The sequence below is a fragment of the Lynx canadensis genome, chromosome D4 (genome assembly GCF_007474595.2).
Source record: "Lynx canadensis isolate LIC74 chromosome D4, mLynCan4.pri.v2, whole genome shotgun sequence".
Classification (NCBI taxonomy): domain Eukaryota; kingdom Metazoa; phylum Chordata; class Mammalia; order Carnivora; family Felidae; genus Lynx; species Lynx canadensis.
In genome coordinates, this window is record NC_044315.2 from 28,022,709 (window position 1) to 28,050,563 (window position 27,855).

General features: G+C 47.9%; 1 protein-coding gene across 6 annotated transcripts in view; it reads left to right on the plus strand.

The window, feature by feature from the left end:
- Positions 1-27,855, plus strand: part of DAPK1 (death associated protein kinase 1) — a 187,399-nt gene that overhangs the window by 136,823 nt on the left and 22,721 nt on the right. For all 6 annotated transcript variants that reach the window (XM_030294298.2, XM_030294297.1, XM_030294296.1 and 3 more), the window contains 8 exons: positions 251-370; positions 817-915; positions 1,669-1,767; positions 3,099-3,197; positions 4,189-4,386; positions 6,206-6,403; positions 10,670-10,768; positions 17,937-18,014. In XM_030294298.2, coding sequence (XP_030150158.1) covers positions 251-370; positions 817-915; positions 1,669-1,767; positions 3,099-3,197; positions 4,189-4,386; positions 6,206-6,403; positions 10,670-10,768; positions 17,937-18,014 — 990 coding nt within the window. The remainder of the gene's footprint in view (positions 1-250; positions 371-816; positions 916-1,668; positions 1,768-3,098; positions 3,198-4,188; positions 4,387-6,205; positions 6,404-10,669; positions 10,769-17,936; positions 18,015-27,855) is intronic.

Genomic DNA, 27,855 nt, shown 5'->3' on the forward strand with positions numbered 1-27,855 from the left:
TGTTTGCCATCTGGGTTATAATGCAAGTGACATTAAGGCACAGGTAAAAGAAGGTGGCGTTAGTTTCCTACATGGAAGGAGCAAAAAGTAACCTCCTGGTTCCTTTCATGACTCTGTGGATTTGTAGATTAAGTGGCCTACTTTCCTCTAGATGCTTCTCTTGACAAATGAGCATTGATTTCTCTTATGTTGATAAGAGGATCATGGCCAGCAAGCTAACTCTTTTTCCCTCTTCACTGTCCCTCTCAAGGATGAGGAAGACTCCTTTGTGATGAAAGCCATCATCCACGCCATCAATGATGACAATGTCCCAGGCCTACAGCACCTCCTGGGCTCATTGTCCAACTATGACGTTAACCAACCCAACAAGGTCTGCTACTGCTCTGCCAGGGGTAGTGGGCGGGGGGTGGGGGGTGGTCACCGTGACTTTACACCTCCAAGTTCACAGTGAAAAAGATCCCTTCTGCTTCTCCATCCCCCCCCTTGCTGTTACAAACTCCATACTGTGGAGAAATCACTTCTGCGTAGAGAGTGAATTGAGTTAGAAGTGAGGTCGAATGCACCGAGGGCCTTTCTCCACGCAAAGCCTTTCCCCACGACACTGTGAATATGCTCATCCTGGAAATGAAACTGTCACCTTTGAGTGTGAATCCAGCAGAGGAAGGCTGGGTGTTCCCCCGGCTGTCCCCATTCCTGTTACACAGCAGTGGTTGTGCGTCTGTTGAGACCTAAGAAGCTGTGTGGTGTTGGACAATGGTGACAGTTGCTTTTCCTTGCCTACCAAACCTCAAAAAATGTTTTTCTTGTCTCTTCCAGCACGGGACACCTCCATTACTGATCGCTGCTGGCTGTGGGAATATTCAAATACTACAGTTGCTCATTAAAAGAGGCTCAAGAATTGATGTCCAGGACAAGGTCATAATTCTGTTTTATTGCCACTGAATTACCTCCTAAGTGTTTCCACATGTCTTCCTATCACAGAGGTAACAGAGGAAAACCACATGTGCCCCTTACTTCATTTCTCAGTCTCCTACAAAGGAAGATGACCTGTCCCATAGCCTGGTCCAGTCTGACCCGTATTACAAACAAGAAGGCAAATACGTCCCTTTCTCTTGGCTCAGTTGCTCAGCATCAGCCTTTCCTTGCGCGCTACCCCAGATCTATTCCTTACTCATCACATGTACTCAACAGTGTTATGAGATGTCACATCCGGGAAAATTTTCATCGTCTAATTAATCTCATCAGAGATGTATTTGTCTGCATGTGTAATTAGGGCAACAAAGTCAGGATGGTCCATGTGGCCATAGATTTTACAGAACTGTACACGGACTGGAGCCGATCCTGACTACGGAGGAAATTTGAACCGGAGATTGAAATGAAGGTTTTAAGAAAACAAAAACATGATTTTGAAGTAATTCTAGATTTACCAAAGAAAGGTGCAAAGATAGGACAGAGGGCTCCTGGAGCCCCTTCGCCCCACTTCCCAGAATGTTAACATCTTACATCACCTTGGTCTTTTTATGAAAACTAAAGAATAAAACGAGAGTTCGTTCCTCTTGGAAGTTGCTCCTTTGAAGTTTGCCGTCACACAGGAAGGGAAATGGAGTGAGTCTGAGTGACGTGTGCATTTGGATCTGGAAATGTGACTTCACGTTGGTTTTTATGCAGGGGGGATCCAATGCCATCTACTGGGCGTCTCGGCATGGCCACGTGGACACCCTGAGATTTCTCAATGAGAACAAATGCCCTTTGGATATTAAAGACAAGGTAAGGCTCCTTCTCTTCTTAGGGATAGTGGGAAGTAATCTGAGGCGACGTTTGAGTGTGGACATGCCACCTGCATCTGGATCCAAAGCAAAAGGGTCCGTGATGAAAATCTTCCTGCAGGGAAGTTCAGAAGTGTCTTTCTGCTACTGGCTGAGTCTAATATTAAAATCTGCATTTAGCTGAAATCTGCCAGCTAGTTGGCATAATATGCAAGCAGTGAATTATCTGCCCCATGACCTGGAAACTCAAGGTTCTACTAGAAAGACAACCAGAAGCAGATCCGAGTCCTGATCCTTGTATTGAATTGCCATGTGTACATCTCTTTACCCTTCTCCTCCCCTCTGAAGTAGCTGCCAGTGCTGACCTTACGGTCCCTGGCACTAGAAGAATTCATGAGACAATGCATATAAAATAAGGCTTTGCGGAGCAAAGGTATTATAACAAAAGCTGTTGATTTAGCAAGTTACCTTATTTTCATGTATCTGTGTTTCATTCAGTTCACACAAGAACCCTGTGAGTTCACTGGCAGGGCTCGAACATGTACCAAGGATTCTTACCTCCTCATTCATTATACGTTCTACTGTGCAACTCCTGTCTGCTCCTAGTGCTTGTAGACTGACTTTTCATGTTTAATCAGAGCTGCCATATACAGTTGTATGGACTGTGCACTGCTCTGTATCTAAGGGATGATGTTCATGTCAAAGACACACACATGCACACACACACACATGTATGATGGCAGTTTTCGGTCAGGTAGCAACAAGCATCTTGTTTTGTATCAATCAGTTTATACTCACAGTTTCTGGACAGGTATAAGTAAAATATCATAAGGAAATCATAGGGAAATTGCACCTATTGCAAATTCAGAGAATGCCACTGTGGGCTAATAGTGATGGTTTTTTTTAATCTCTGAGAATGTAAGAAATAACATTCTCAACATAGACAATGAAATCAGAAACTTGCTCATAAATAAAACTGTGTTTAAGTAACTTAATATTAAAACAGGAGTTTTGTGTTTTGAAAAGAAAATCACATGGCTACAAGCATCCGTACATAAAGAAGATTGAGAACCGCCATGACAGAGAAGGAAAACATTCTCATGTAGGAGGTTTTATGACAAGCAGGAGGGGCTACACATGTGGGTTTCACGCTAGCTGTGTGGTGGACCCTCCACCCCAGGACCAAAGGGGCATGTGGCCTGAGGGTGGTGGGGGCCCCTTCAGGGCAGGACTGGAGCCAGGCGTGCATGGGAGTGGGCCTCCAGTCCTGTGCATTTAGTTTCTAGAGTCTGCTCCTGGAGAGTGCTCTGAATTTGGCTGTTTCTTTCACAGTCTGGAGAGACAGCCCTTCATGTGGCAGCTCGCTATGGCCATGCCGATGTGGTTCAGTTACTGTGCAACTTTGGCTCTAACCCCAATTTCCAGGACAAGGTAGGTCACGGTAGCCGACCTCACTTCCTTTCGCCTGCTGGGTGGCTATACCCGTAGCCGTTTGATATGGTCGGGTCCTTTGGGGTTTTATCCAAGGTAGGTTTTCTGCTTAGATTTCTGAGGGCAGGGACTCAAACAGGAGCACTAACATTCATTCATTCATTCATTCATTCATTCATTCATTTACTCTTCTGGACAACCCTGTGAGTGAGTTGCTATTATTTTCACTCCTTCTTTTACAGAAGAGAACATCCAGGCACAGAGAGGTTCAGTAACATACCGAAGCTCACACAGCCTGTGAATGGTGGAGCTGGGGCTCAAACCCAAACAGTCTGGTTCCAGAGTCATCCTGTAAACACTTCACTGTACTAACCTCTCGTAGACAAACATCTGTGTCTAATGATGTTTGTTGTGAATATACAGTCCTTACAATCCTATAGATCTCGTGGCCAGCCATCACCCTGACTTGTTAAAGCACAATTATCTCAGCACGTCTTTGCCAGAGCAATAACAAATTATGTGAGTGATCTCTATGTTATACACATGACAGAAATCCTGAGGTGTTAAGCTTGTTACAAGAATTCCCGCTCAGATAAGTGCTCTCCTCCTGTGAGGAGTCTCAGATGAACTGAACGAAGGCACTTTGATAAGAAAGATGTTATAAATCCATCCACCCCGGGGTTCTCCTGTGTAGAAGAGCTGAACCAGTGGTTCCAGGGGGCTCCTAAAAGTCAGTTGTTAGTAAACTGCAGGGGAAACTGAATTTATCCAACACCCAAGTGTTGAGGAAAGAAAATTAGTGAAGGAGAGACATCAGACCTGCGTCCATTATTTCAGATTTTGCTCTTTTTTTTTTTTTTTTTTTTTTTTTGCCACGAGCTCTTTTTTCTATACTGCCTTGACTCGGCTGCTGATGTTGGCTGGAACTCACTGCGTTTGTACTGGTGTGCTCTTGTGTTCTCTTCCTTTACCTGTGTGTCTTTTTGGCCAGGAAGAAGAAACCCCCCTGCACTGTGCTGCCTGGCACGGCTATTATTCTGTGGCCAAAGCCCTTTGTGAAGCCGGCTGCAATGTGAACATTAAGAATCGAGAAGGAGAGACGCCCCTCCTGACGGCCTCTGCCAGGGGCTACCACGACATCGTGGAGTGTCTGTCTGAACACGGAGCCGACCTCAATGCCTCCGACAAGGTGGTTTGTGGGTAGATGTATCACACGCACTGGCAGGTGATCCGGGGGGCTGACCACAAGACTCCTCCATTAATTACCTACAATAACAAACTCGAATATAGCAAATTACAATGGTCCTTTCTCTTCTCTGTTTGATAATTAATTATTAATCTATTAATATGAGATTCTGTTTGACAATTAATATTCATTTGTGGCATGTTAACACTTTATGGTCAGATGGCTCAGCTGTCTATTTTATGTTCCGCCTTTTTAGCTTTGAAGCAGGTATAGCAGTGATCACTGGGCCTAAGACAATCTTCAGTTAGGACCAAAATTGGCAACTCTCTATTACTTTGTAGCGAAACAGAGAAATAGATGGTTTATTTACTTTTATCGCCCGCTGTTTCGTTAAAAGATAAAAACCACTCTTAGTTGGCTGATAATTGCAACTCTAGACCAGGTGCTCCTTTATTAATTAAGCAAATTCAGCATAATCTGTTTTTGTTTGTGAGCTTGTACTTAAATGAGGCTATGGTGTTCCTCGTATCGTCAAATTTGGGATATTGTAGGTAAGTTAGGAACTGCCATTTGTGGAGTGTTTCCTTGGTGCAGAGAAGTGGTTCTCAGTTGGGAGCAAGCTTGCCCCCGGGGGGCATTTGGTGGTGGCTGGAGCCCGGTTTTGGTTGTCACAGCCAGGAGTGAGGGTTACTACTGGCATCTAGTGGATGAAGATCCGTGTGCTTTTGTTACACATCTTACAACTCCCAGCACAGGCCCCAGATGTCAGTTAGTATACTGAGGTAGAGAACCCTTAGAACAGATAAGTTACAGACATGTCCCCAAACTCTCTACGCAGCTCATGAAACTCAACCTGTCTATTCGCCAGGGGTTCCGTAACAAGTGGAGGGAATTCCCAGGCTGGTCTTTTTTGGGATGCATCGATTCAGCATGTTTTATTTGCCTTTGATATGTATGACAGCCCTTGAGCCCATCACTTCCCATGGCTTTCCCAGTTTCTCCCTGGGTAAGAGAAAACAGGCTTTTTTTTTTTTTTTGAGAGAGCAATTGTGAGCAGTGGGGAGGGGTAGAGGGAGAGAGAGAATCTTAAGCAGGCTCCATACTCCGCGTGGAGCCTGACTTGGGGCTTGATCTCATGACTCTGAGGTAATGACCCACGCCAAAATCAAGAGACACTTAACTGACTGAGCCCCTAGGCGCCCCAAATGATAGACTTTCTGCTTAGGAAGTAAGTGAAGACTGCTGAGCAAATGTTTTTAAAAGTGGTTTTCAAGGCACCTCGGTGGTTCAGTTGGTTAAGCATCCGACTCTTGATTTTGGCTCAGGTCATGATCTCATGGTCCTGAGATTGAGCCCCGTGTCGGGCTCCACCCTGGGTGTGGAGCTTGGTGAAGATTTTCTCTCTCATTCTCTCTCTGCCTCTCCCCTGCTCGTGCTCTCTCTGTCCCTCTTTCTCTCAAACAAGGATTTTAAAAAAATAAAAGGGGTTTTTAAGCGCTTGATAAAACAGGCCATTGGAGAGCCAACAATTATGTAAGTTCTATACATTTAGAGACAAGAAGAAGTGTTGGGTCTTTCTGTCTGACTGTTCGGGCCACGCCCGAATTAGTCAGGCTGATGGTCGGCTTAGTCTGTGGTTGTTCAGAGTGGGGCACACGAAGCCTCTCCCCCAGGAGTAAAGAATGTGTTGTAATCCTTCTTCAGGATCTGCAGTAACAATGCCATTGGCCAAGTAAACTTGGCCCAGTGGTGGCTGGAAAGGCAGGTGGCCAGGCCCACGTGCATAAGGGAAAGTGCTCACGGCCCCTGGTGTTTGTTACAGGACGGACACATCGCTCTTCATCTTGCTGTGAGACGGTGTCAGATGGAGGTCATCCAGGCTCTCATCAGTCAGGGGTGTTCTGTCGATTTCCAAGATAGGCACGGCAACACCCCCCTCCACGTGGCCTGCAAAGATGGCAACGTGCCCATTGTGGTGGCCCTCTGTGAAGCCAGCTGCAATTTGGATATCTCCAACAAGGTAACGCTGGAGGGGATCCCTGCGGGGGCCAGCAGGGCATGTCCCTCCACCTGCTTCTGGGTTCTCCAAGTTTCTCTTCGCGTCTCTTCATTGTTCAAAGCCAGTGTTACTCATAGGGACCTGTTCTGTTCTGGCTTGTAGAGCTGTCTACATTAAATCATACTTTACGTTGGACTTTTGAATAACTTCGTGAAATAACAGAAAATCATTACATTATTAAGTACTTCCTACCTAGCCAGGTTGTTACGGATGAACATCAAGAGAGGGAGAGAGAGAAAGGGGGAGTGTGTGTGTGTGTGTGTGTGTGTGTGTGTGTGTGTGTGTCTGTGTGTGACCTCTTGTAGAAGAATCCCAGAACATCAGTCAAATTAGAACATCTTTTTGCAGTACTAAATCTCCAGGAAAACACCTCATTGAGATTCCTAGGACCAGATTTCTCTTGTTGGCTTTCTCCCTTGAGAGTTTTTGTGGTCAAACATTCAGAACACCTTTTTTGTGCTAAATAAATTTAGTAAGACCAAGGGAATGCTACTATTTGGTGAATACTAAAGAAATGAAAATAGTCACACGATGAAATGAAAAAACCCCATATGTTGACTTCTAGAAGTTAGCTAACACCTTTCCTTTTCCCTGAATACTATAGAGACTTTCATTACCAAATAGGACAGAACAGTTGTATATTCATGTGGTTTCAGGCATGTAATTGTACAAAAGGCAAGCACTACTCTTTCACGATTGTGTTGAAGACCAAGTCCAAGTTGAATTAAAATTTTGATTGTGGGAAGTGTTTGTTTATAATTGGCAGACACGATGCCAGCAGAATTTTCTCACGATTTGTTTGAGGTAAGAGAATTAACAGCTAAAATAGCTGGAAAATTACACGTCTACAAAAAATTATTCCTCTTGCCTATTATGTGATTAATTCTCATGAATCTTGAAATCGGCAGTCTTCACATTCTGGAAATTTGAAAACGCAGGATCATAGGTCTTAGGCATTAGCTGCTGTGCTGGTTGCTTTCTTTGTTTATCCCATTCTAATCCTGCCAAGTCTGTTAGGTAAAGTGGCTTAAGGGGAAAGCCAAATGTAATATTAAGCAGCATCAAGATCTTGGCTTTCCTTCTAGGAGTCTTTAAACGAATAAAAAATGGCTTCAGGGAACATCATGGTACTTATTTGAATACCTTTGGACTTGGCCATAGTCCACACAGCTGGCCTACTGTGTGCACAGAACCTGGGATGAACTGTCTCCTGGGAAGGTGGAGGAGCAGAGCGGGTGACTCATGGTACTGGGCACTAAGTGAAAGAAGGGAATGGGTGTTCACCCCGCGCCTAAGTGCAAGCCGTGCACTTGCTAAATCTGCTCTTTAAAATACCCAGCAAGATAACCCTAGACTTCATGTTTAAAAACAACTGACTTATTTAACGGGAAGGCCTCTACGTTGTTGAGGCTGCAGATGGTAGTTCATACATACCCACACACACTTGCTTTTACCATATTGGGCCACACAGCAGCACAGAGAGGGCATTCCGTAGGTGATTTTGTCACTGAGTTGAGCTCAGCTGGAGCTCCACAGTGTCACCCTCCTAGAATCAGCAGCCTCGTGCAGTTACTTGGGACCCTCTTGGTGCAGCAGCGAGCTGACTGGCAGCTCCACGTGGAGCCAGAGACGAGGTCCCCAGGCCACCATCAGTGTTCAGGGACTCGGCACACCGTCACTCCGTGGGCCTCACGCCTTCTTCAGTGGGTTGGTGACATCTTCGTTTTTTTCTTCCTCTTCCCAGCGAAGACAGAAAGCATGTTGTACTCATGCACGCGTCCGTGCACACACAGACACATACACAGAGATGCACACACAGACACCATGCATGCATGCACGCAGACCAGCACACAGACACGTGCACCCACACAGTTACACAGACACACGCACATAAACAGATGCGCACACACGCAAACACACAGATGCGTGTACGTGCACACGGGCACATGGACATGCACATAGACACACACAGATTCACATCTACAAATGGGCACACATACACACACACACGCGCACATGTGGACATGTACACGGACACACACACACGTACATATCCAGGCATATGAGTGACAATTCCGTGCCCAGTAAGTGTGTGTTAGTGCCTTTCTCTGACAGTACTGTGCCAGAGCAGGATGAGGGGCTTGTGGATAGCATAGTGAATGGTTCGTGCCCCCAGGTGTTTTTTGGTGTAGCTGGGCTCATGTTGCAGTCACTGCTGTGAAAGAGGCACCAGGTGCTATGGAGATGCGGACATCTGCACATGAAAGAAACAGAGAGAGCTTTTGGATGAAGGAGAGAGGAAAGTGTGTTTCAGACCAGGGGAAGTGTTTGTGTATGTTTGGGGGCTGTCTGGCTGCACCTGTAGCTGACGTGGGTGTAGGCATTTAGGGAGGCCGGCAATGGGGCAGAGAGAGAAAATGCAGGTGGAAGGGGACATTGGGTCCAGAAGGTGCAAGACCTTGACCGTAAGGCTCGGGAGTTTGGATTTGGTTCTGCCAGAAGTCGGGGCCTTCAACATGTAAACTTCCTAGTCCTTTTTCTTTGTTGTCCTTTTCCCCTTCCATGAACGATACCTCCCATTGCCAGGCTCCTCTTCCTTACCCAGAAATCCAAACACCTTGCTACATCTTCACAGCTTCTTTTCCTTCTCACTGTGTCTCTAGGGTATTTGATCTCTGCTCCCTAGATCACTCTAGATGATAGTAAACTAGCACAGACTGGTGCACACATTGCAGCATTATTTGTAAGGGGCAGGAATGGAACCGCCTTAAGCGTCCATCTTCAGTGGGCTGGCTGAGTGAATTGTGGCACATCCACACGCCAAGTGTTACTCAGGTAGCCGAAAGGACAAATTAGATATCGTCACAGGCCCCGCAAGGTGTGTGCCATGTATTACTAAGGGGAACGTAGCAAGTGACAGGCTAGAAAGTGGAATATGTCTTGGCTTTTCACATTTTTTCTTTCCTCTCGTGGATTCATAGCTAAAAGCTTGGAAGGCCGGGCACCAAAGTGTCGAGACGGAAGTGCTCTGAGGAGGGGAGCCTGGGGAAGGGGACAGAAGGAAAGGAGCGCCTCTCTTCTCCACCACGGATCCTATGCGTCCTGCCACGTCCTTTGCACTTTCTCTGTCAGCATGTGTTCACTTCATAACAAAAACTTACATTTGCAAATAAACAGCATAAGACAGACACCTGAACTTCCTCTGCTTCCAGTATCCACCAAGGACACTTTTTTTTTGTCGTTCCCCCAGGGCAGAAGAAATACCTAACAGTTCTGTTTATTAAGAGGTTCAGTCCGAACAACCTAGTAAGCATTTACGTCCTAACAACTCAGTAGGTGTTGGGAAAAAAACGATGCCCACAAATGGAAAGAAAATGAATATTTTCATTTCATTCTTCCATAACCACACTTGCATGCTGGTGGGATGTGTGTGCTGATTGGGCACCTCACAGCTCCTCAGACCTTGGACCCAGCCAGGCTGGACACTGCATTATACCTATTCTACACCCGTGTTCTCAGGGTACTTGTTTCTTGTCACAGTAACCACCAACCCCCCGCTGTGCAGATACGATGGCATTGAAAGGAAGGCAGTGTGATCTAATGCTGAGACCCTAAGCTGCCTGGAGCGAGTAGTTCACTTTATGTCTGAACCTGCTGGTTCCATCAACAATGTAAAATATTCCTCAGTACCCCATGGATTCACTGCAGCGCCCTGAGGTGCCTTGGCAAACAGTTTGGGAACCACAGACATAAACAGTGGAGAGCATGGTGGGCATGGCCTTGCAATGTCACCTCATTAGAACGACTTCACTGCTATCGTTCCATCCCTTTGTCCCTTGCAGTGTCTAATTTGAACTGTGGTGCAGATCTTTCTGGAACCTTGGGCCCCTTAATAAGAACCCTGACTCATGCCTCCTTTCTACCAGCACAGGAGGAGACTCTATTTAGTTATCTTATGATAAGCCTCCTACTCTTTCGTCCTTTGCAGTTTTCTTTCAAAGTGACTCTTTTAACTGGAAAATACTTCAACACATTCCTCTTGGCTTGCCTCCCCCCAGGAGAGGGAGGGTTTCTGGAGAAGGGAGTCCACACGTCCTATTTCTTCTGGGGGATCCCAGATCCCGCACACAGTACGGGCCCGTGGGATAGACTCCCGTCAGTGCCATCCTCAGCAGCCATTGTGAGAAGGACTCTCTTTGGGCTTTTTTTTTTTTGTGTGTCTTCCAGTATGGACGAACGCCTCTGCACCTTGCAGCCAACAACGGGATTCTGGACGTGGTCCGCTACCTCTGTCTGGCGGGCGCCAACGTGGAGGCGCTGACCTCGGTGAGTCACTTTCTGGCAGGAGAAAGCCACGGAAAGCCGTAGAGAACGTTTCGGGCCTCAAGGGCATCGGGGAAAGGTATCGCTTGGCAACTGCATCTCAAGCAGACAAGCTGCTCTTAAGCTTTGCTCCTGCAGTGCTGTTCCGTAGACAGTTGCCCACACAGAGCCAGGGTGATAGCTGGTTATGCTCATTGGTGCCAGGGCCCTTGGCGCTCGGGGCCCGCACTGCCAGGAGTGCCTGCTGTTTCCCGTGCTACACAGCAGCGCCTTTGGGTGTTTTGTTAGATATGTGTGTTTTCCTTTTCTAAATGCTCCCCCTCCCCTACAATGGCTGTGGAGGTGCCCTGGGCTCTGGGGGAGGAAGGAGGAAGGAGTCTCAGGTCTCAGGGTGGGGAACTGCTTACAAGAGCTGTTCTCTCTTGTTTAAAAAGTCTGCCTTTCTTATTTTGTTCCCGGCGCCTCCCCACCCCTCATTCCGTGCCTGGCACCACCCTCCGGGAGGAGCCCTTTGATTTACAGTTCATGAAATACCAAAGAGGGAAAATACATGGACTGATGCGATAAGATGGTCATTTTACTGCTACAGTGAAATTTTATCATTTGACTTGTTTCTGGCCTAATGGTAGGTTGAGTCTGCTAAACCTCACAATGCTTTGCTGATGTAAAGTGTGTATCTGAGGAAATCCATTGGGATTTTAAAATATGGCAGCCAACTTTGGGAAAATCAAGGCCTCATTTCTTGGAGAGTCATGTAGGGGTTGGCAAACCACGGGCCGCAGGCCAAATCCAGCCCGCTGCCTGGTTTCTGTAAATAAAGTTTTACTGGGACCCAGCCATGCTTATAGTTTACAGCCCACCAGCTGTTTCTATAAATCAAACTTTATTGAGACCCACCCAGGTTCATTATTTACGTATTCGTGGCCACTTCCACGTTATAAGGGCACAGTTGAACAGTTACGACAAAGACCCTATGGCCTACAGAGCCCGAAGTTATCTATTCTCTGGCCCCTTATAGAAAATTACTGACCTCTGGTCGGAGACATTGCCTCCCTGACTGTACTGATGTTCCTTTGATGTCATTCTGTCCCCACAAGTAGTGGGCCCTGTAGTGTCGAGCCCTGTGCTGGGCTTTTCTGCAGGCCCAGTGAAGGCCAGTGCTCTAGATGGGATTGTCCCTTTCTCAGGGTACCTCCTTGCCCATCACAAAACCCTGCATGGCCATGCATGGGCTTCTAGGCCTCGTGTGCCATTATCAAACCCTGCCCAGCCATGTCTCGGCACTCAGTTCAGTTACTCCACAATAGAGTATTTATGTGCATTTTTATGAGGAGAAGTTTTTTTGTTTGTTGTCACGAATGTTGCCTCATAAAAAACAAACTGTCAGGGATGGCTCTGAAGATACCAGCTGCTGATTCTGCCACATCTCACAGGTTGGGGACGCTAACATGTGTGGCCCTAGGCCTCTGCTGGGTCCTCAGTGCTGCCCCACGACCTTTGTGAGCCCTTGCCCACAGCAGCTATTTCTTTGCCTCCCGCGAGTGGCTTCCCCTTCCAGTGAACCCTCAAGTGTATCTCCCCACTCATTCTCTGCTCACCACTGGGCCTCCCTGCTACCCGGGAGTCCACTCACACGCCTTACTCCTTTCTTCATTCCCCAAATACTGGGTATGTACTGTGCACCAAGCACTGCTAGGACCCAGGAACACAGTGGGGCACAGGCACAGGGGGGATTTCTCCTCCCTCAGAAAACTTCCAGTCTCCTGACAGAGAGTCAGACAGACCCACGAGCCATAGCAGTAAATGTACAGTTAATGGGGTCTCCAGAGGGTTACACACCAGGGCCCTGAGGGAATTTCCGCAGGTCGGGAGTGCTCCTCAGGGAGAGTGTAGGGAGCACCCTATGAGAAGCCACAAGGCCTTCCAGGAACCTGAAGGACGGTGGGCTGTAGTACAGCATGGCGGGCCAGGATGCACAGGGCCGGATTGCGCCCTGCCTCCCAGGCCGTGCAGTGGAGACTGAGGTCTCCCTCTCCCAGTTGTCTTAGGTGTCCAGCAGGAGAGGGGATCATCATGGAGACACCGTGCTCCCTGCTGATGACATCTCCAGCAGAGCCCTAACAGGCGTAGTAGGTGCCGTCCTAAATGTGCCAGAAGCCATATCCAAAAAGAAAAGCAACGGAAGAAATTAATTTCAGGAATATATTTTGTTGAGCACAAAACATGCAAAATGTTATCATTTCGATCTGCAATCCGTATTTTAAAACTATTGAGATCTTTCACATTCTTCTGGGCCTCATTTCAAGCACTGAGTAGTCAGGGCTGGGAGCAGCCGCCTCCTTATTGGCAGAAAACAGTGCGGGGTGGGGGGGGGGGCTTTCCTCTGCTTCTGTCCCCGCTGCCTGAGCCCCAGAGTTCCGGTCCTTAACCTCAGCTCTCGACCCTGCAGCGCCCCCTAGTGGTCGCCTTACCTCTTTTTCCTGGGCTCCGGCCCCCTCTCCCCCCCCCCCCCCCCCCCCCCCCCCCGCAGTCCCTGCTGGACTCCCGCCTCTAAGTCCAGTCCCCAGTCACCTCCTGGTCTCTCTCTCCTTCAAAACGTTTTTATTGTAAGATATAACACAGATTTTTTTTTTTTTTTTTTTGCAAAGCACATGAACAAAAGTAAAACTTACTGAATTGTTATTATAACATCAGCACCTTTATAAGCACTCAGGTCAAGAAATAGAACCTTAAGGTCACCACCCCGGGGCCTGTCTCAGTCGCTGCATCACCCTCCACACAGCATAACCCTGCCCTGACTTTTGGGGCAACCGTGTCCCTGCCTGTCTTCGCGCCAGCAGCGTTTCCTGCCTCTGCTCGCCTCTTCCAGCCACGCGTCCATCTCGGTGGCCTCCCCACTTCTCACCACCCAGGCCTGCAGCTTCTCCTGGGCTCAGGCCCACCTCCCCGGCTCTAGCCCCACTTGTCCCGGAGCGCCCCCTCAGACTCCTTCTGGGGGCACCACCGTCACAGGGTCCCGGCCCCCGCATTCGTCCTCTCCCTCTGGCTCTGCCCGTCTCTGTCAGTATCTGACCTTTGCAGGGGACGTCAGCATGTGGCACGTCGCCCGGTCCGAGGAAGGGGAAGCTCTGCTTGCCTCTCCTCCCCTGCATCCTCCTGGGGACCACATCCTGGGTTCCTCTTGGTCTCCTAGCACTGTGTTCTCTGGCCTCTGTCTGGTTAAGGACCTCTGTGTTTCCCCCAGGACCAGCTCATCCTCAGATCTGGGTCCGGATCGCCACATCTATGGTTCTGGAAAGAGCCAGTGAACTCCGACCTCCACTGCCCAGCCTCACCCTTCACCCCTGTCCCCCCTCAGCTGGACCTGGCAGAACAGGGCTCTTTGCAGGTCATGGGAATCCCCTCGCTCTCTCCCACCTCATCGAATTGGCACATGCTCTTTTTTCCCTCTGGAATCTCATGCGTTTCCACCCCCTCCTTCCCCTGCATGTGGTGCCTGTGCACACACACCCCTGCTATAAGGTAACATGATGTGCTCCTTCTTTCAGAGTAAGAGACTTTTTTAGTGTTTATTTTATTATTTTTGAGAGAGACAGACAGACAGACAGACAGACAGAACATGAGCAGAGGAGGGGCAGAGAGGGAGAGGGAGACACAGAATATGAAACAGGCTTGAGGCTCTGAACTGTCAGTACAGAACCTGATGCAGGTCTTGAACTTGGGAATGACAAGATCATGACCTGAGCTGAAGTCGGACACTTAACCAACTGAGCCACCCAAGCGCCCCCAGAGTAAGAGACTTTAATGCCTCATGGCAGGCACCCAGGCACACAGTAGCAGACGACATTAGTGGCAGGAGGATTCTGGGACACTAACTCCTTCTCATCTTTCGATATTAAACTGGAGCCCCAGACAGCCTCCTCTTTCCCAGCCCCCTCTGGCAGGTGTGATTTGCTCTCCTTTCTTGCTCTGTTGGAATTGGCTGCTGGTCCCCCATGAAGCTGTGAACCCTTGGCCATGATCATGTGCTATTTGTTCTGGTCTCCTAACTGATCTCCTTGCTTCTACCCTCACGTGTCCAGTCTGTTTCTCAGGCAGCAGCTTGTGTGACTCTATTCAAATATAAACCAGAACGTGTCCCTTCTCTGTTCAGACCCCCCATCAATTTAGAAGTCCTTATGTTGGGGGTTCCCTTAAATATCAGCCCCTCGCATTGCCTCCCTGACACCCATCTCCTGCTCCATCTCTTCCCTTTGACCCCCCTGCACCACATGAGCCATATGAGCTTCTTTGAAATTCTTCAAACATGGTAGCCATGCTGCTGCCTCAGGGCCTTTGCACTTGCTCCTCTTCACAGGACTTTCTTCAGGTATCCAAATGGCTTGCCCTCTCATCTCCTTCAGGTTTCAACTCAAAACATCACCTTCTCAATGAGGCCCTCCCAGACCACTGTTTGTAACCAAGAAGACACTAAAGGTTAGAATTGCTTGTGGGAGTCAGCAGGGGCCCACGGTAGAGCAAGGCCAAGAATGCAAACTTCCAGCTTCTACCCCATTCCCTCCGAGAAAGGCTGAATTCTCAGCTCTTTAATTAATAATTATTGCTGCTTCCTTTTCCATGACTGATAGTCTGTTCTTTCTATTTGGTTTTCTCTAATCTGCTCAAGTGGTGAGGGTGTCTGTTTCCGCCATACGGATGAAGAATTTTCCAGGAGGCCGAGTGACTGGCCACGTAGCTGGTGAGGGACACATTCAGGACTTCAATCTGGTCTATCTGACTCCAAAGTTCTTTCTACTACACTGACAGGCTTTTCTTTTGGGAGCCTGAATAGTGTCTCTTAGGGCAAAGCATTTTGCAAACTGTAAAGTGCTGTATAAATGTAGGACATGTGGTTGATGGGGGTTTTCCTGTTGTTTGAAAGGCTCTGCGATGGACACTAACTTTTGCCAGTGAAGGTCCTCTGCCTGTGTCATGTGCAGACCTGGGGTCTCTGAGAGAAGTGCTGTGGCCAGAAGGCACACAACTTCAGTCAAGGCTCAGTTTTTTCCAGTGGGGACAGTGGTTCCCAAAGTTTGCCACACGATGGAATCACCTGGGAGCACTCACAACCGCAGTGTCCAGGTGGCATCCAGACCTAGGGAAGCAGAGTGTCCAGAGGGAGCGGACATGTGCAGGCACCAGGAGGTGCTAAGGACCCCAGTGATTCCAGTGTGCGGTCAGATTTGGGAACCACTAACCTGAAGCCTTTTCTTATGTCAGTAAGGATCTGGGCAATTGGGCATGAATTCCTGGTTGGGCTGTGGTGTCCGACAAGGTCCCTAATTGACCCCAAAGCAAACGAGAAGCCCTCACCTGCCCATTGGAGACACCTGGGGACTTTAAGGGAGAGAGAGAGATGGGTGGGAGACTGCCTCCCTGGAGCACCCACGTGAGCTTCCAGCTTCGGCCCAAGGCAGTGGTTCTCAACCGGGGCCATCTCGCACCACCCAGGGAACGCTTGGCAATGTCTGAATGTTACTGGACCCCCAAGACCAGGTTTTTGAGTCTCAACCCTAAACTTGAGAGAAAGTAGGCAGGCAGAACTTATTAGAGATAGCCTGTGTACGAGGGAGCCAACAAGCAGGAGGAATGTTGCTCCCAGAAGGGACAGCATGCAAGGCTTATAAAGGCACGTTTCCAAAGGGTGAGAGCAAGCAGTGGGGAAGCATCCTTCAGTCCCACAGTCATTATCTTGTGGTTGTTACTTTTTAGTGGATACGAGACAATCACAGGATGCCTTTCCCCATGTTCAACGTTCCTTTAGAACTCCTGGAAACAGAAATACTTGTGCAAGGAGGCCTTAAATTGCTACTTCTAATTTTGCCCAGACCACCGTTACTCCCTAATGGCTCTTATCTCTCCCTTGTCTCCCTTCCAGAAGGAGATTTTTGTCTCTAAGCCTATGGAAACATTTAACCCTTGCCTTAGACCAGTGGCTAGGAGTTAAGTCCCTTTTGCTTTCCCTATACTGTCTCATGAAGACACTGGGTTGTCACGTGTTTGGGAAGGCGATGCTGCTGGCATCTGATGCAGAAACCAGAGATGCGCTAAACATCCCGCATGCGCAGGACAGCCCCGCCCGCACAGTAGAGATTGATCTGGTCCCAGACGTCAACAGCTGGTCTCATGAAACCCCGCGCATGGCTCAGATTATGACTCGAGTTGAGAAATTCAAAGATGTGCTGTGAATCAGATTCGGGCGTCCGTGAGCTTCCGTGGGAATGGAACTTTAGCGGTTACTGATAGACATTGAGAGAGGGGCCGAGATGCTTCTAACTCTTCTTGTTGAAAAGATACTGCTTGTATTTGCATGGAAATTGCAATTTTCTACTTTTGAATTTGTAATGTCTTTAAAACTGCAGCAGAACAGTCCCAAAGCCTCCATTTCCTCCTTGGGGGCACGTGAACAGCCTCCGTGCCTGCCTCTCCCAGGCGACTCCGAGGGTCAGTGCAGGCACAGCCCTGAGAGCTGGACCAGGCGCATGGTATCGGGAGGTGCTCCGTAGGTGTTAGCCAGTGTCGTGCTTATTCATGGCACAGAAATGGAAGTGAATTTGCTCGCTACGAAACTGCAGCCCTATGAAAATTCTTTAATTGAAAGGTGCTGCAGACTCTGATGTCCTTCTTTTATGTTGACTGGAACTCTTTAGGTCAAAATGGTCCATAAAACTAAGCCTTTTCTTTGAAATGCACAGTTATTACCAGTAACTAGCATCCTATGAGTGCTGAGGTTTGTTCTTGGAAGGAATTTAAGTCATTAGCTAGCACTAACTAGAATTTGGCATCTGTGAAAGTCTTCATTGTCTGCTTTATTGGAGAGGGGTTCAGGATTTGGGGTAATCTGCTCGCCAACGAGGTGCCAAGTGTGATGAAAGCTTGTGGGTCTGAAACATCGCACCGATGGACTTCAAGGCACCAGTGCACAATTTTTTCCTAATTCTCCTCTTCTTTTCCTGGGCAGCCCAGTGAAATAAGGATTCTACAGAAGAGAAAGAATCTAGGACACACTGTTTATCCACCTTCTTTGTTTCTGACGCCTGTTACGCCTGTTTCTGCCTCCGAAGGCAGAGCTAATGTATGGAACAAACAGCTCTTGTGCGAAGAAAAGAAACTAATCCTTTTTCTCCAACAGGATGGGAAGACAGCAGAAGAGCTGGCTAAATCAGAACAGCACGAGCACGTAGCAGGTCTGCTTGCAAGGCTCCGGAAGGTGAGAAATGCTGTTTATCGGTCTGAAATTCTCTGTTTTGTATGAAAAGGTCTGCCTTTTTCTTTGTAAAGAATGAGATGAACAAAATGAGGCTTTGGGCACACGGGTTATTTGAAAGGTGTCTGTCCCCGTCCTGTGGTTTGCATACAGTCAGCGTCAATGCATCAGCTACCTATCAGTTTCCTCTTCTGTGTTTGGACTGGGAAATCATTTGATCTCCTTACAGTTGCTATGCCTGGTTTCCCTCCTCCCGCCCTCTCTGTAATAACCGTCCCCACAAAGTAGACAGGAAGTGAGAAGGCTGACTGCTTCTTTCCTTCTTAATGTGTTGAGCTCCCAGATACCACATGATACGCTCTGATCCAGGAAACACTGTTGCTCTAGGGTTTAAGGACACAGGACAAAATGAAGTAAATGGCAGGTGTGTCTTTCCAGCCCAGATCATAACAATGTGTATCAGGAGTCCTCAGAATTAGTCACACCCTTTAAGGTAGGAACTCTGTGTCTGAGACTCTATCCTAAAGAAATGAAAGAAATGCAGGAAAAAGTGTTTTATGCATGCAGGTTTCATTGCAGTTATGTATAGTTATATATATATATATATATATATATATATATATATATATATATATAACTATATATATATATATAGTTATATAGTTATATATAATACAATAATAAAAATCGGAAACAGATGACCAACAATAATGTCTAGTAAATTGTTATACAGCTACAGGGTAGAACCGTTTTTGACCACTAAAATATTTCTGAAGAGGTTTTAGTAACAAAAGTTCAGTGCTTAGGATGTTGCAGGGTTTCAAAGCAGAAGATAAATTATATATATGCACATTATACTCTCTCCTGTATACATAGAAATACATAGAAAATATTAACAGTGGTGTTTTGGTAATTAACATTTCCTTCTGTAAACACTACTTTATTTTTTCCAAATTCCTTATAATATAGGTGACCTTGAATAATACAGATTTGAACCGTGCAAAGTCCACCTCTATGCACGTTTTTTTTTCTTTTTTAACATTTATTTATTTTTGAGACAGAGAGAGACAGAGCATGAATGGGGGAGGGACAGAGAGCGAGGGAGACACAGAATCGGAAGCAGGCTCCAGGCTCTGAGCCATCAGCCCAGAGCCTGACGCGGGGCTCGAACTCACGGACCGCGAGATCGTGACCTGAGCTGAAGTCGGACGCTTAACCGACTGAGCCACCCAGGCGCCCCACGTTTTTTAAAGACAGTACAGTGCTGTAAATCTATTTTCTCTTACTTATGATTTTCTTACTTACATTTCCTTTTCTTTAACTTACTTTATTGTAAGAATATAGTCCATGGTCCATATAAACATACAAAATATGTGTTAATCACCTGTTTATGCTATCAGTAAGACTTCCAGTCAACAGTAGAGTGTTATTAGCAGTTCAGTTTGGGGGGGGGGGGGTCAAAAATATATCTAGATTTTCAACTGTGTGGGGGTCCAGCACCCCTAATCCCTGTGTTATTCAAGGGCCGACTATAATCATGTAGTAATTTTTCAAAGACGGACTTTCTAGAAATAAATAATAGTTCAGTTGATTTAAGTGCTCAGTGGAAAGGGATTATCGAAAATAAGCTTGGGGTATCCCATAGATGTCCTGCCATATGAATTGGAAAGTGAGGGGGCGCCTGGGTGGCTTGGTCGATTAAGCAACTGACTCTTGGTTATGGCTCAGCTCATGATCTCACAGTTTATGGGATCAAGCCCTGATCAGGCTTTGAGCTGGCAGCTTGGAGCCTGCTTGGGATTGTGTCTCCCTCTCTCTCTGCCCTTTCCTCAGTCTCTCTCTCTTAAATAAATATATATTTAAAAAAAAACAAATTGGAAGTGTCCTGGGAGGGATGATCACCTCTTACCCTCCACAGCTACTGAGAGTCTGAATTTTCATAGTGGTCCCAGGGTCCTGGCCGTGGGGTGGGGGAGAGGACATGGGTGCAGTAATTTCCTTCCCAGCCTTGGAGTTGAGCTGGGGGAGATCATTCTTCTTCACACCTTTGTGCTTTGGAGTCTGTGAGCTGGCTGCAAAGGCAGTAGGAAGACGACCCGTGAAAACAGATGTCCCCGGCCACTGCAGGGATTCAATGTGCCCTTCCTTCTGGAAATTCCAGAAAGAGAAGTCTGGAAAAATGTCCTTAGCCTTACTCAGATGTTCTTTTTTTTTTAATCTTTAAAAAATGTTTTTTGTTTATATATTTCTTTTGAGAGAGAGAATGCAAGCAGGGCCGGGGCAGAGAGAGAGGGGGGGGAGAGAGCGAATCCCAAGCAGGCTCCACATTGTCAGCACAGAGCCCAGCACGGGGCTTGAACTCACAAATCGTGAGATCATGACCTGAGCTGAAATGAAAAGAGTCAGAGGCCCAACTGACTGAGTCACCCAGGCACCCCTAGCCTTACTCACATGTTCTTACAGGAAATGCATGCGTTAAATGTAGACATTGTTTTCTCCCACTCTGCACTGCCGTGCACTGTCTCACTGTGGAGGAGAATTTGGACTAGAAAAACAAGGGAAGGTGTTTTGTTTACAAGCAGAAAGAGAGGGGGTGGAGCCTGGGAGTCACTATCAGCAGACCAACCAGGAACTTGCCCACAAAGTCTCGTGATCTCCAAATTCCCTTAACGTAAAGCAGTGTGTCAGTCAGCACATGGAAGAATGGAACAGTCTGGAACACAACAACCGGCCGGATTGGCTCAGTGTTTGCAACCTTTGACTCTGGGTGGACTTTATAGCAAGGTGCCCTGCATGTGAGTGCAGAGCCTATGTTTATAGGTGACATGTCACAAGAGAAGGGTGGTTGTAAGTCGATCACTCATTGTAGTATCCATCAACAGCAAAAAGAAACTGACCTGAAATCTGGCCTTCCCAACTCACTTGATGAGGACACAGTTTTACTGTGAATTGTTAGATCTCTCTTACAGTCCACTGGTAGAGAGGAAGGTTTCATTAGGCTGAACACCTCACGGATCAGGGATTCTCAGGCTTCCCACATTCCACGGAGGAGGGTTCTCACCCATGCGGGGTGCCACCACCCGAATCTGAGCCCTAGTGATGTCCCTGCCGTGTGTACAGGGCTCAGCGGTCACGGTGGGCCCCATTCCTCACAATGAAGCCTCTGGCGAATCTTTCTGGGCCTGGAATGCTGCTCACCATCTCAGAGACTTCTCACAGAGCTGTGACCCTGGGATGGGACAGACACTCATTTTTAAGCAGAAATCAGTGGCAAACCATGATCCCCGCCTGTCTGGTGGATCACCCAGGGAGACATCCTCTTCGGACAAGGTGACACAGCGTTTCCTTGGGCTGTGCCGTGTTTAACACACAGGAAAGGTCCGTTCTTTTTTTTTAAAGTGGATGGCCACACTGGGTGCAAAGCCGGAAGTTATTGTGGTGACAGGTCTGAAACAGTGAGTAAAGCCCAGACCGAAGTACATGAAGGACAGGCTCTCCAGTGACAGCAGAGAGGGATCAGACTGAGGGGCTTAAAAGTGTTTTCTCCCTTAATCTGATCCCAGATTTCCTGCCATGTGCTTACGTTGCTTTTATGATTGGAAATACAAATACAGCGAAGTTTGTGTGGTGATCCTGCCAACCCTGTGTGCCCAGGGGAGGCTTCCAGTCTAGAATCTTTAAATCATGGTAGGTGCGTTCTTGCACTGTCCCGGTTTCAGATTTCCTTTATTTTCTCCCACCAATTGGCGCCCTTGTGTTTTGGTGCCTAGCTTTTTATTTATTTTTTACATATATATTTTTTATTTTTTATTTTTATTTTTTTTTCAATATGTGAAATTTATTGTCAAATTGGTTTCCATACAACACCCAGTGCTCATCCCAACAGGTGCCCTCCTCAATGCCCATCACCCACCCTCCCCTCCCTCCCACCCCCCATCAACCCTCAGTTTGTTCTCAGTTTTTAAGAGTCTCTTATGCTTTGGCTCTCTCCTACTCTAACCTCTTTTTTTTTTTCCTACCTCTCCCCCATGGGTTCCTGTTAAGTTTCTCAGGATCCACCTAAGAGTGAAAACATATGGTATTTGTCTTTCTCTGTATGGCTTATTTCACTTAGCATGACACTCTCCAGTTCCATCCACGTTGCTACAAAGGGCCATATTTCCAACTCCACACCTGAAAAACAACCCAGTGAACAAATGGGCAGAAAACATGAATAGACACTTCTCTAAAGAAGACATCCAGATGGCCAACAGGCACATGAAAAGATGCTCAACGTCGCTCCTCATCAGGAAATACAAATTAAAACCACACTCAGATATCACCTCACGCCAGTCAGAGTGGCCAAAATGAACAAATCAGGAGACTATAGATGCTGGAGAGGATGTGGAGAAACGGGAACCCTCTTGCACTGTTGGTGGGAATGCAAACTGGTGCAGCCACTCTGGAAAACAGTGTGGAGGTTCCTCAAAAAAATTAAAAATAGATCTACCCTATGACCCAGCAATAGCACTGCTAGGAATTTACCCAAGGGATACTGATCAGGAGTACTGATGCATAGGGGCACTTGTACCCCAATGTTTATAGCAGCACTCTCAACAATAGCCAAATTATGGAAAGAGCCTAAATGTCCATCAACTGATGAATGGCTAAAGAAATGGTGGTTTATATACACAATGGAGTACTACGTGGCAGTGAGAAGGATGCCTAGCTTTTTAAAAGACAGATGGGAGAGAGAATATTCCAATGTCTGATATTTTGCCATTATCCTGGGATTTTTCTTTAAGGAGAGGTCAGAGCAAAAAAAGTCATTTTAATACCTGTGATCAAAGGACATCATCCCTGTTAGTGCCCAGAGTCCACAGAAAGATTCCTCTCTCCGTTTGCTTTGAGAAGCAAAAATATAAAGTGATGGCTGGGTGCACAGACTCAGGAGTCAGATGGCCTGGGTTCAAATCCCAACACTGCTGTTTTCTGGCTCGGGAAATAGAAAGCTGCGTAGCTTCAGTTTCCTGTTTGTCAAATGGGGTAATTGTAGAGCTGCCTGACAGTATGGTGATGATGTAAATGTTGTCTTTACACCAGTGTCTGCACACAGTAAGCACCGTGTGTTTGCTGTTGTTGCTGGTAGCCTGCAAACCACTCTCTGAGTCCCGGGGAAACATAGGGATTTCCCTGTGGTGGCCCCTCCTGTGACCCAGCACCCAGGAGCAGATGTGGGAGTGTCAACAAGGCAAGTGGGCCCCCTTGAGAGCCAGCGTTACAACAGCCATCATTCAACCGTCCATGTGTGGCAGGTGCTGTGATTTTACAACATCCCAAAGATGGAGACGTTCCTGCAGGAAAGCGGGGCTCAGTGAGGCTACGCACACGCTCATCAGTGCAGCACCCAGAGTCAGTCCTGAAATAAGAATGTCCCGTGGCCTTCAGTGGGCTCCGGGCTTCAGTGCCAACTCCTCACCAGCTGTGGGGTGGGGGTCCATCCCCGTGCTGAGCTCACCTGCTGGGCGGTGAGCCCGATCTCCTTCCAGGGGTCCACACGGTCTGCTCCCTTCAGCAGAGTCTCCTGGACTCTGTGTTCACTGAGACCCATGATTTGTTTGCTGCAGTCATTCCCTCAGAAGGCTCTAGACTCAGCTTCCTGATGAGGCAGAAAGGGAGGAGTTGGCTGCCCCGTATTTCTAACCACATTTGTGTCTTTTAAAATAAATATATTTTCAAATAAGTAACTGCCTGGAATTGGGGATGCCCGGTCCCGGAATCTGGTTCTTGAAAGTGGTTGAGGCACTTGTGGTAGGTTGTCAGGAGGAGCAGGTGATACCTACAGAGAAGCCAAGACAGTAGATGTATTTGCAGTTATAAGTCGGGTCACCTGGAGGAGAGTGATCACACCAGGATCCGCGGATAAGGGAAAGGAAGAGGGCAATCTCTACATAGGAGCATCGTGTCACCAATTTCCTTTCCATGTCATTTCTTCTTGATGTTCCCAGTCTTTCTCACCAGGGTGCAGTGGGCAGTTTGGGGTGGTGGGACTTCCTGTCCTTACAAGATAAGAGGACCCCCAAGCAGCTCCAGTCATCTTGGCCCCTCCCGCATTCATTGTGAAATCAAAAACTGCACATTTTCTGACACCCCTGGGAGAGAACCATCCTCTGTAAGACCCCCCTCCCTGTGGATCCTAAACACATTCATGGGGATAAGTCTGTATCTGCACAGCAGGGGAGTGGCCTTGAAATAGGTTTCCAAGTAGACCAAATTAGCAACAGAAATGCCCCCTTGAATTCACGTGTAATCAGTTGACAAGCCTAGGAACAGATTTTTAAACGTTTGTTGGGGAAGCCAGGGGCTTCCTGTTCCAGAAATAAAACCTAAGTCATCTTGTTGACCTGCAGGGGGCAGCAGAGGACTGGCCAGAGCACAGCGAGAGGCTACTTGGGTCCTTAGCTCAGGGGGGCTGACCCTGGAGAGATGAGACCTTGCAGCCAGTGCATCTGGGCAGGGTGGGGGTGGGGGTGGCCAGGCCAGAGCTTGTGGGGAAAGGAAGAACCCGGGACAGGCCTGAGCTGGGCGAGGTGTGCTGTGACCCAGTTCACCACGAAGTGATTGGGGGGCAGCCGTGTGCTGGAACCTCTGGTGCCCCCCGCAGAGCCCAGGACACGTGTCTCTTCCCACCTGCATGTTCAGTGCCCTCACACTGGGGGGCTTGATTGTCCTTCCAATTAGATTTTAATAAGCTGACATTAAAATAGTTGCTGTTCTTACACCTAAGATGAGACAGTGAAGAAAGGTGCCTGGGAATATTTTGGAAAATAGGATAAAGTGTAGAATTTACCCAGAATTTAAAATTCAGCACAAGGAAACTACATTTGCATAATTAAGACTTGCTGCTCCTTCCCTGCTGGGTCTAATTGCATCCTGCCATGTGGGGAAAGCCACATCACCTCCCTATGCTCTTATCTGGCTTTCCCAGATTTCAGATGGTCTTCCCTGTCAATCTGCTGATGTTTAGTCATCTTTGCTGATGGGAAAGTGGAGCTAAATTGCCAGGGGTAAAGGTGCAGGAAGAAAGTTAGCTAGAAACCAGGATTCCCCAGGGCATCAAAGAGCAATGCAGTTACCAAATAATATTCATTTAAAAGATATTCACAGTGTCTAGATATGCTAAGAACTATTCTAGGCACAGGAGAGACCACAGTGAACAAAAGAAGCAAAACTCAGCCAAAAAACGAATAAAGAAAAATACCAGATGGGTTAAGTCAGGGGTTGGCAAACAATGGCCTCCCAGTCAAAGTGGGTCCACCACCTGTTTTTGTAAATAAAGCTTTATTGGAACACAGCCACACCCATTGACTTTCTACTATCTATGGCCGGTTTCTGGGTACAAGACAATCATAGGAGAGACCACCTGGCCCTTTATAGAAGGATCGTTGCCCCTGCTGTATGTGCAGGGATTCAAACAGGGTGAAATTAGAGAAGGGAGGGGAGTTACTTTCCACCCACTCTGCTGGTGACATTTTAAACCAACACATGAAAGATTGGAGAGGGGAGGCAACCAGAGAAGGTGGTGGGGAGGAAGCAGAGAGAAAAGTGAGTGCAAAGGGCCTGGGGCAGTAAAAAGCTGGGTGGGTGTGTCCTAGAAAACAAAAAGGAGGGGGATGGGCCTGCACCAGGCCTTGACCTTGGTGGTCTGGGAGAGAATGGTGACTGATCAGAGTGGTAGGCGGCTTTACAAACCTAGGTCAGGAGACTGGGTTTGGTCCAGTTGTGTTCAGCAGGTGGGAGCAAATTCTGACTCTCATTTTGGGAATTGCCCTCTGACTGCCCCAACAGAGACCAGGTAGGAAGTGGTCTTGGAAGCCAGGTGAGATATGATGGCACTTGGATGGGGTTTTCCAGGCTCAGTTACACTGTGACCCATGGGCAGGAGTGCAGATGGAGGGTGCCCATCCCTGGGTAAATATTTAAAGTGTAAAGTTAACAAAAGCAAATGGGGAAATAGTCCATGTTGTGCCTCCCACTTACACAAATACACCTTCTGACCACCTGGAAGGCAGGACTGGTTCAGAATTCTGATCCTCATGTTCCCTGCTGCTTTCCCCACCTCTCCCCAAGCCTGGCAGACTCACCTGCTAGAGGCTCACCGCCATGGCCACCCCAGCCCTCACCTCTGCACTAACCACAGGAGAATATTCCAAGGCAGGAGCCAGAATTTAGGAAACACGGTAGTCCTTGGTGTTAATGCAGGAAGGTCTCATGAGGCCGGGCTTTGTGGCCACCAGGGTACAGGTGGCCTTGGATCTCCTGGTAGGTAGAGACCACAGAGGGACTTGTGAGCTCCCTCCAAAGAAATCGGTGTTCTCCCACCTTCAGAGCTGTGGGGCGGGGGGAGGGGGGGCAAACTCACTGTCTTCCTCAGGCCCTCTCTGCGTCAGAACCACAGTCAGCCTTGGAGAGCACGCCTGTCTGGTGATGGCAGCTGCCTTCCCTGGGACACTGCTCTAGGCCCCAACAGTCTTTGTGCCACCGCCTACTGGTGACAAGAGAAAATGCGCCACCCACCTGCAGTCCGGGAGAGATTTCAGCATCTTCTGTTGTACTTCTGCATCGAAATCGGTTGTGTTCAGATTCTCCAAGGCTCTTAGTGAGTAAGAGGAGGGATTATCCTGCAGGACCAGGTTGGGTCTCCTTAGAAAGGAGAAGACTCATATTTTGCTTTCTTGCCTTATGGCAGATCTGTCCATCTTGATGGGGAGCTCTTTCCAAACTTGTCTTCTTTCCAAAGAGAAGGTGAAGGGTGGATGAGTCAGTCCCAGCACAGCCAGTGGGTGGGGAAGCAGGGAGAACCCCTGGCAAGGGCATCATGGGGGAGCAGCGTGGGGTATACAAGGAATGTCATTGGGAGCATTTGAGTGTCCCTGGGTCAGATTTGGGGGTTAGAAGGAAAACGTGAGGCATGGCTCACCTTATCACACTGGCATCCCAGAGCCTGTGTGTAGGGACGTACTCAACAGGATTCTTGCCAAAGCAGTACAGGTGGTCAGATATAGGGGAGAGGTGAGAAATTTCCTCACGTAGGAAGGAGTGGGATTTTTACTAAACTGACCGAACAGGATTCTTGCTAAAACTAAACTAACTTGGCCAAGGACAGGGCAAGACACAGAGAACCTTGACTAGAGTTAGGACCAAGCGAGAGTTTTCATCCCTGCCTGCCTCTGTTCTCGGTCTGGCCGGGGAAGCAGCAAACACATTGCCGGCAGCTTCTAGCCCCCAATACCCTGCATGGAATTTAAAGGAGTGAACTGTAGTCATTTGAGGGCAGCACTGAGCAAAGCATATACATGACTTCCCTCAGCTGCCCTGGAGCAAGCCAAAGAAACTTCTGGAAGTTTGCTGGGGCTGCAGCAGTGTGTCATGGTTACCAAGCCTCTAGGTCTTCAGACTGCAAGGGCCTGAGGGACTCAGGCAGAGGGGACACACATACCCTCAATCTGGCACACAGGGCACGTGATGGCCAAAGTCAAGGTGCCAAGATCAGAAGTGCACAAAGCAGAAAAGGGCCACAAACCAACTAATTGCACACTGTCCCTGGGAGCTGGTGGTTGGATTACAGCCAGAAGCAGGTTTTCTGCCTTTCCCCTGTCACAGGAGAAGAGGACACTGGTGTCCTCAAAAGAATCAATATGTTAGTAAGCTGTGTGTTACAAAATAGGTGGAGAATGTTCTATTCCACTTGGTGAGATACTCCTAGTGGATGGTGATGCTCACAGGACATGGTGACTGCAGTTTAGATGCTTCCTGTGCAGGGGAAGGGAGTGCCAGGGACTGATTGGAAAGGAAGGGGAAAGGG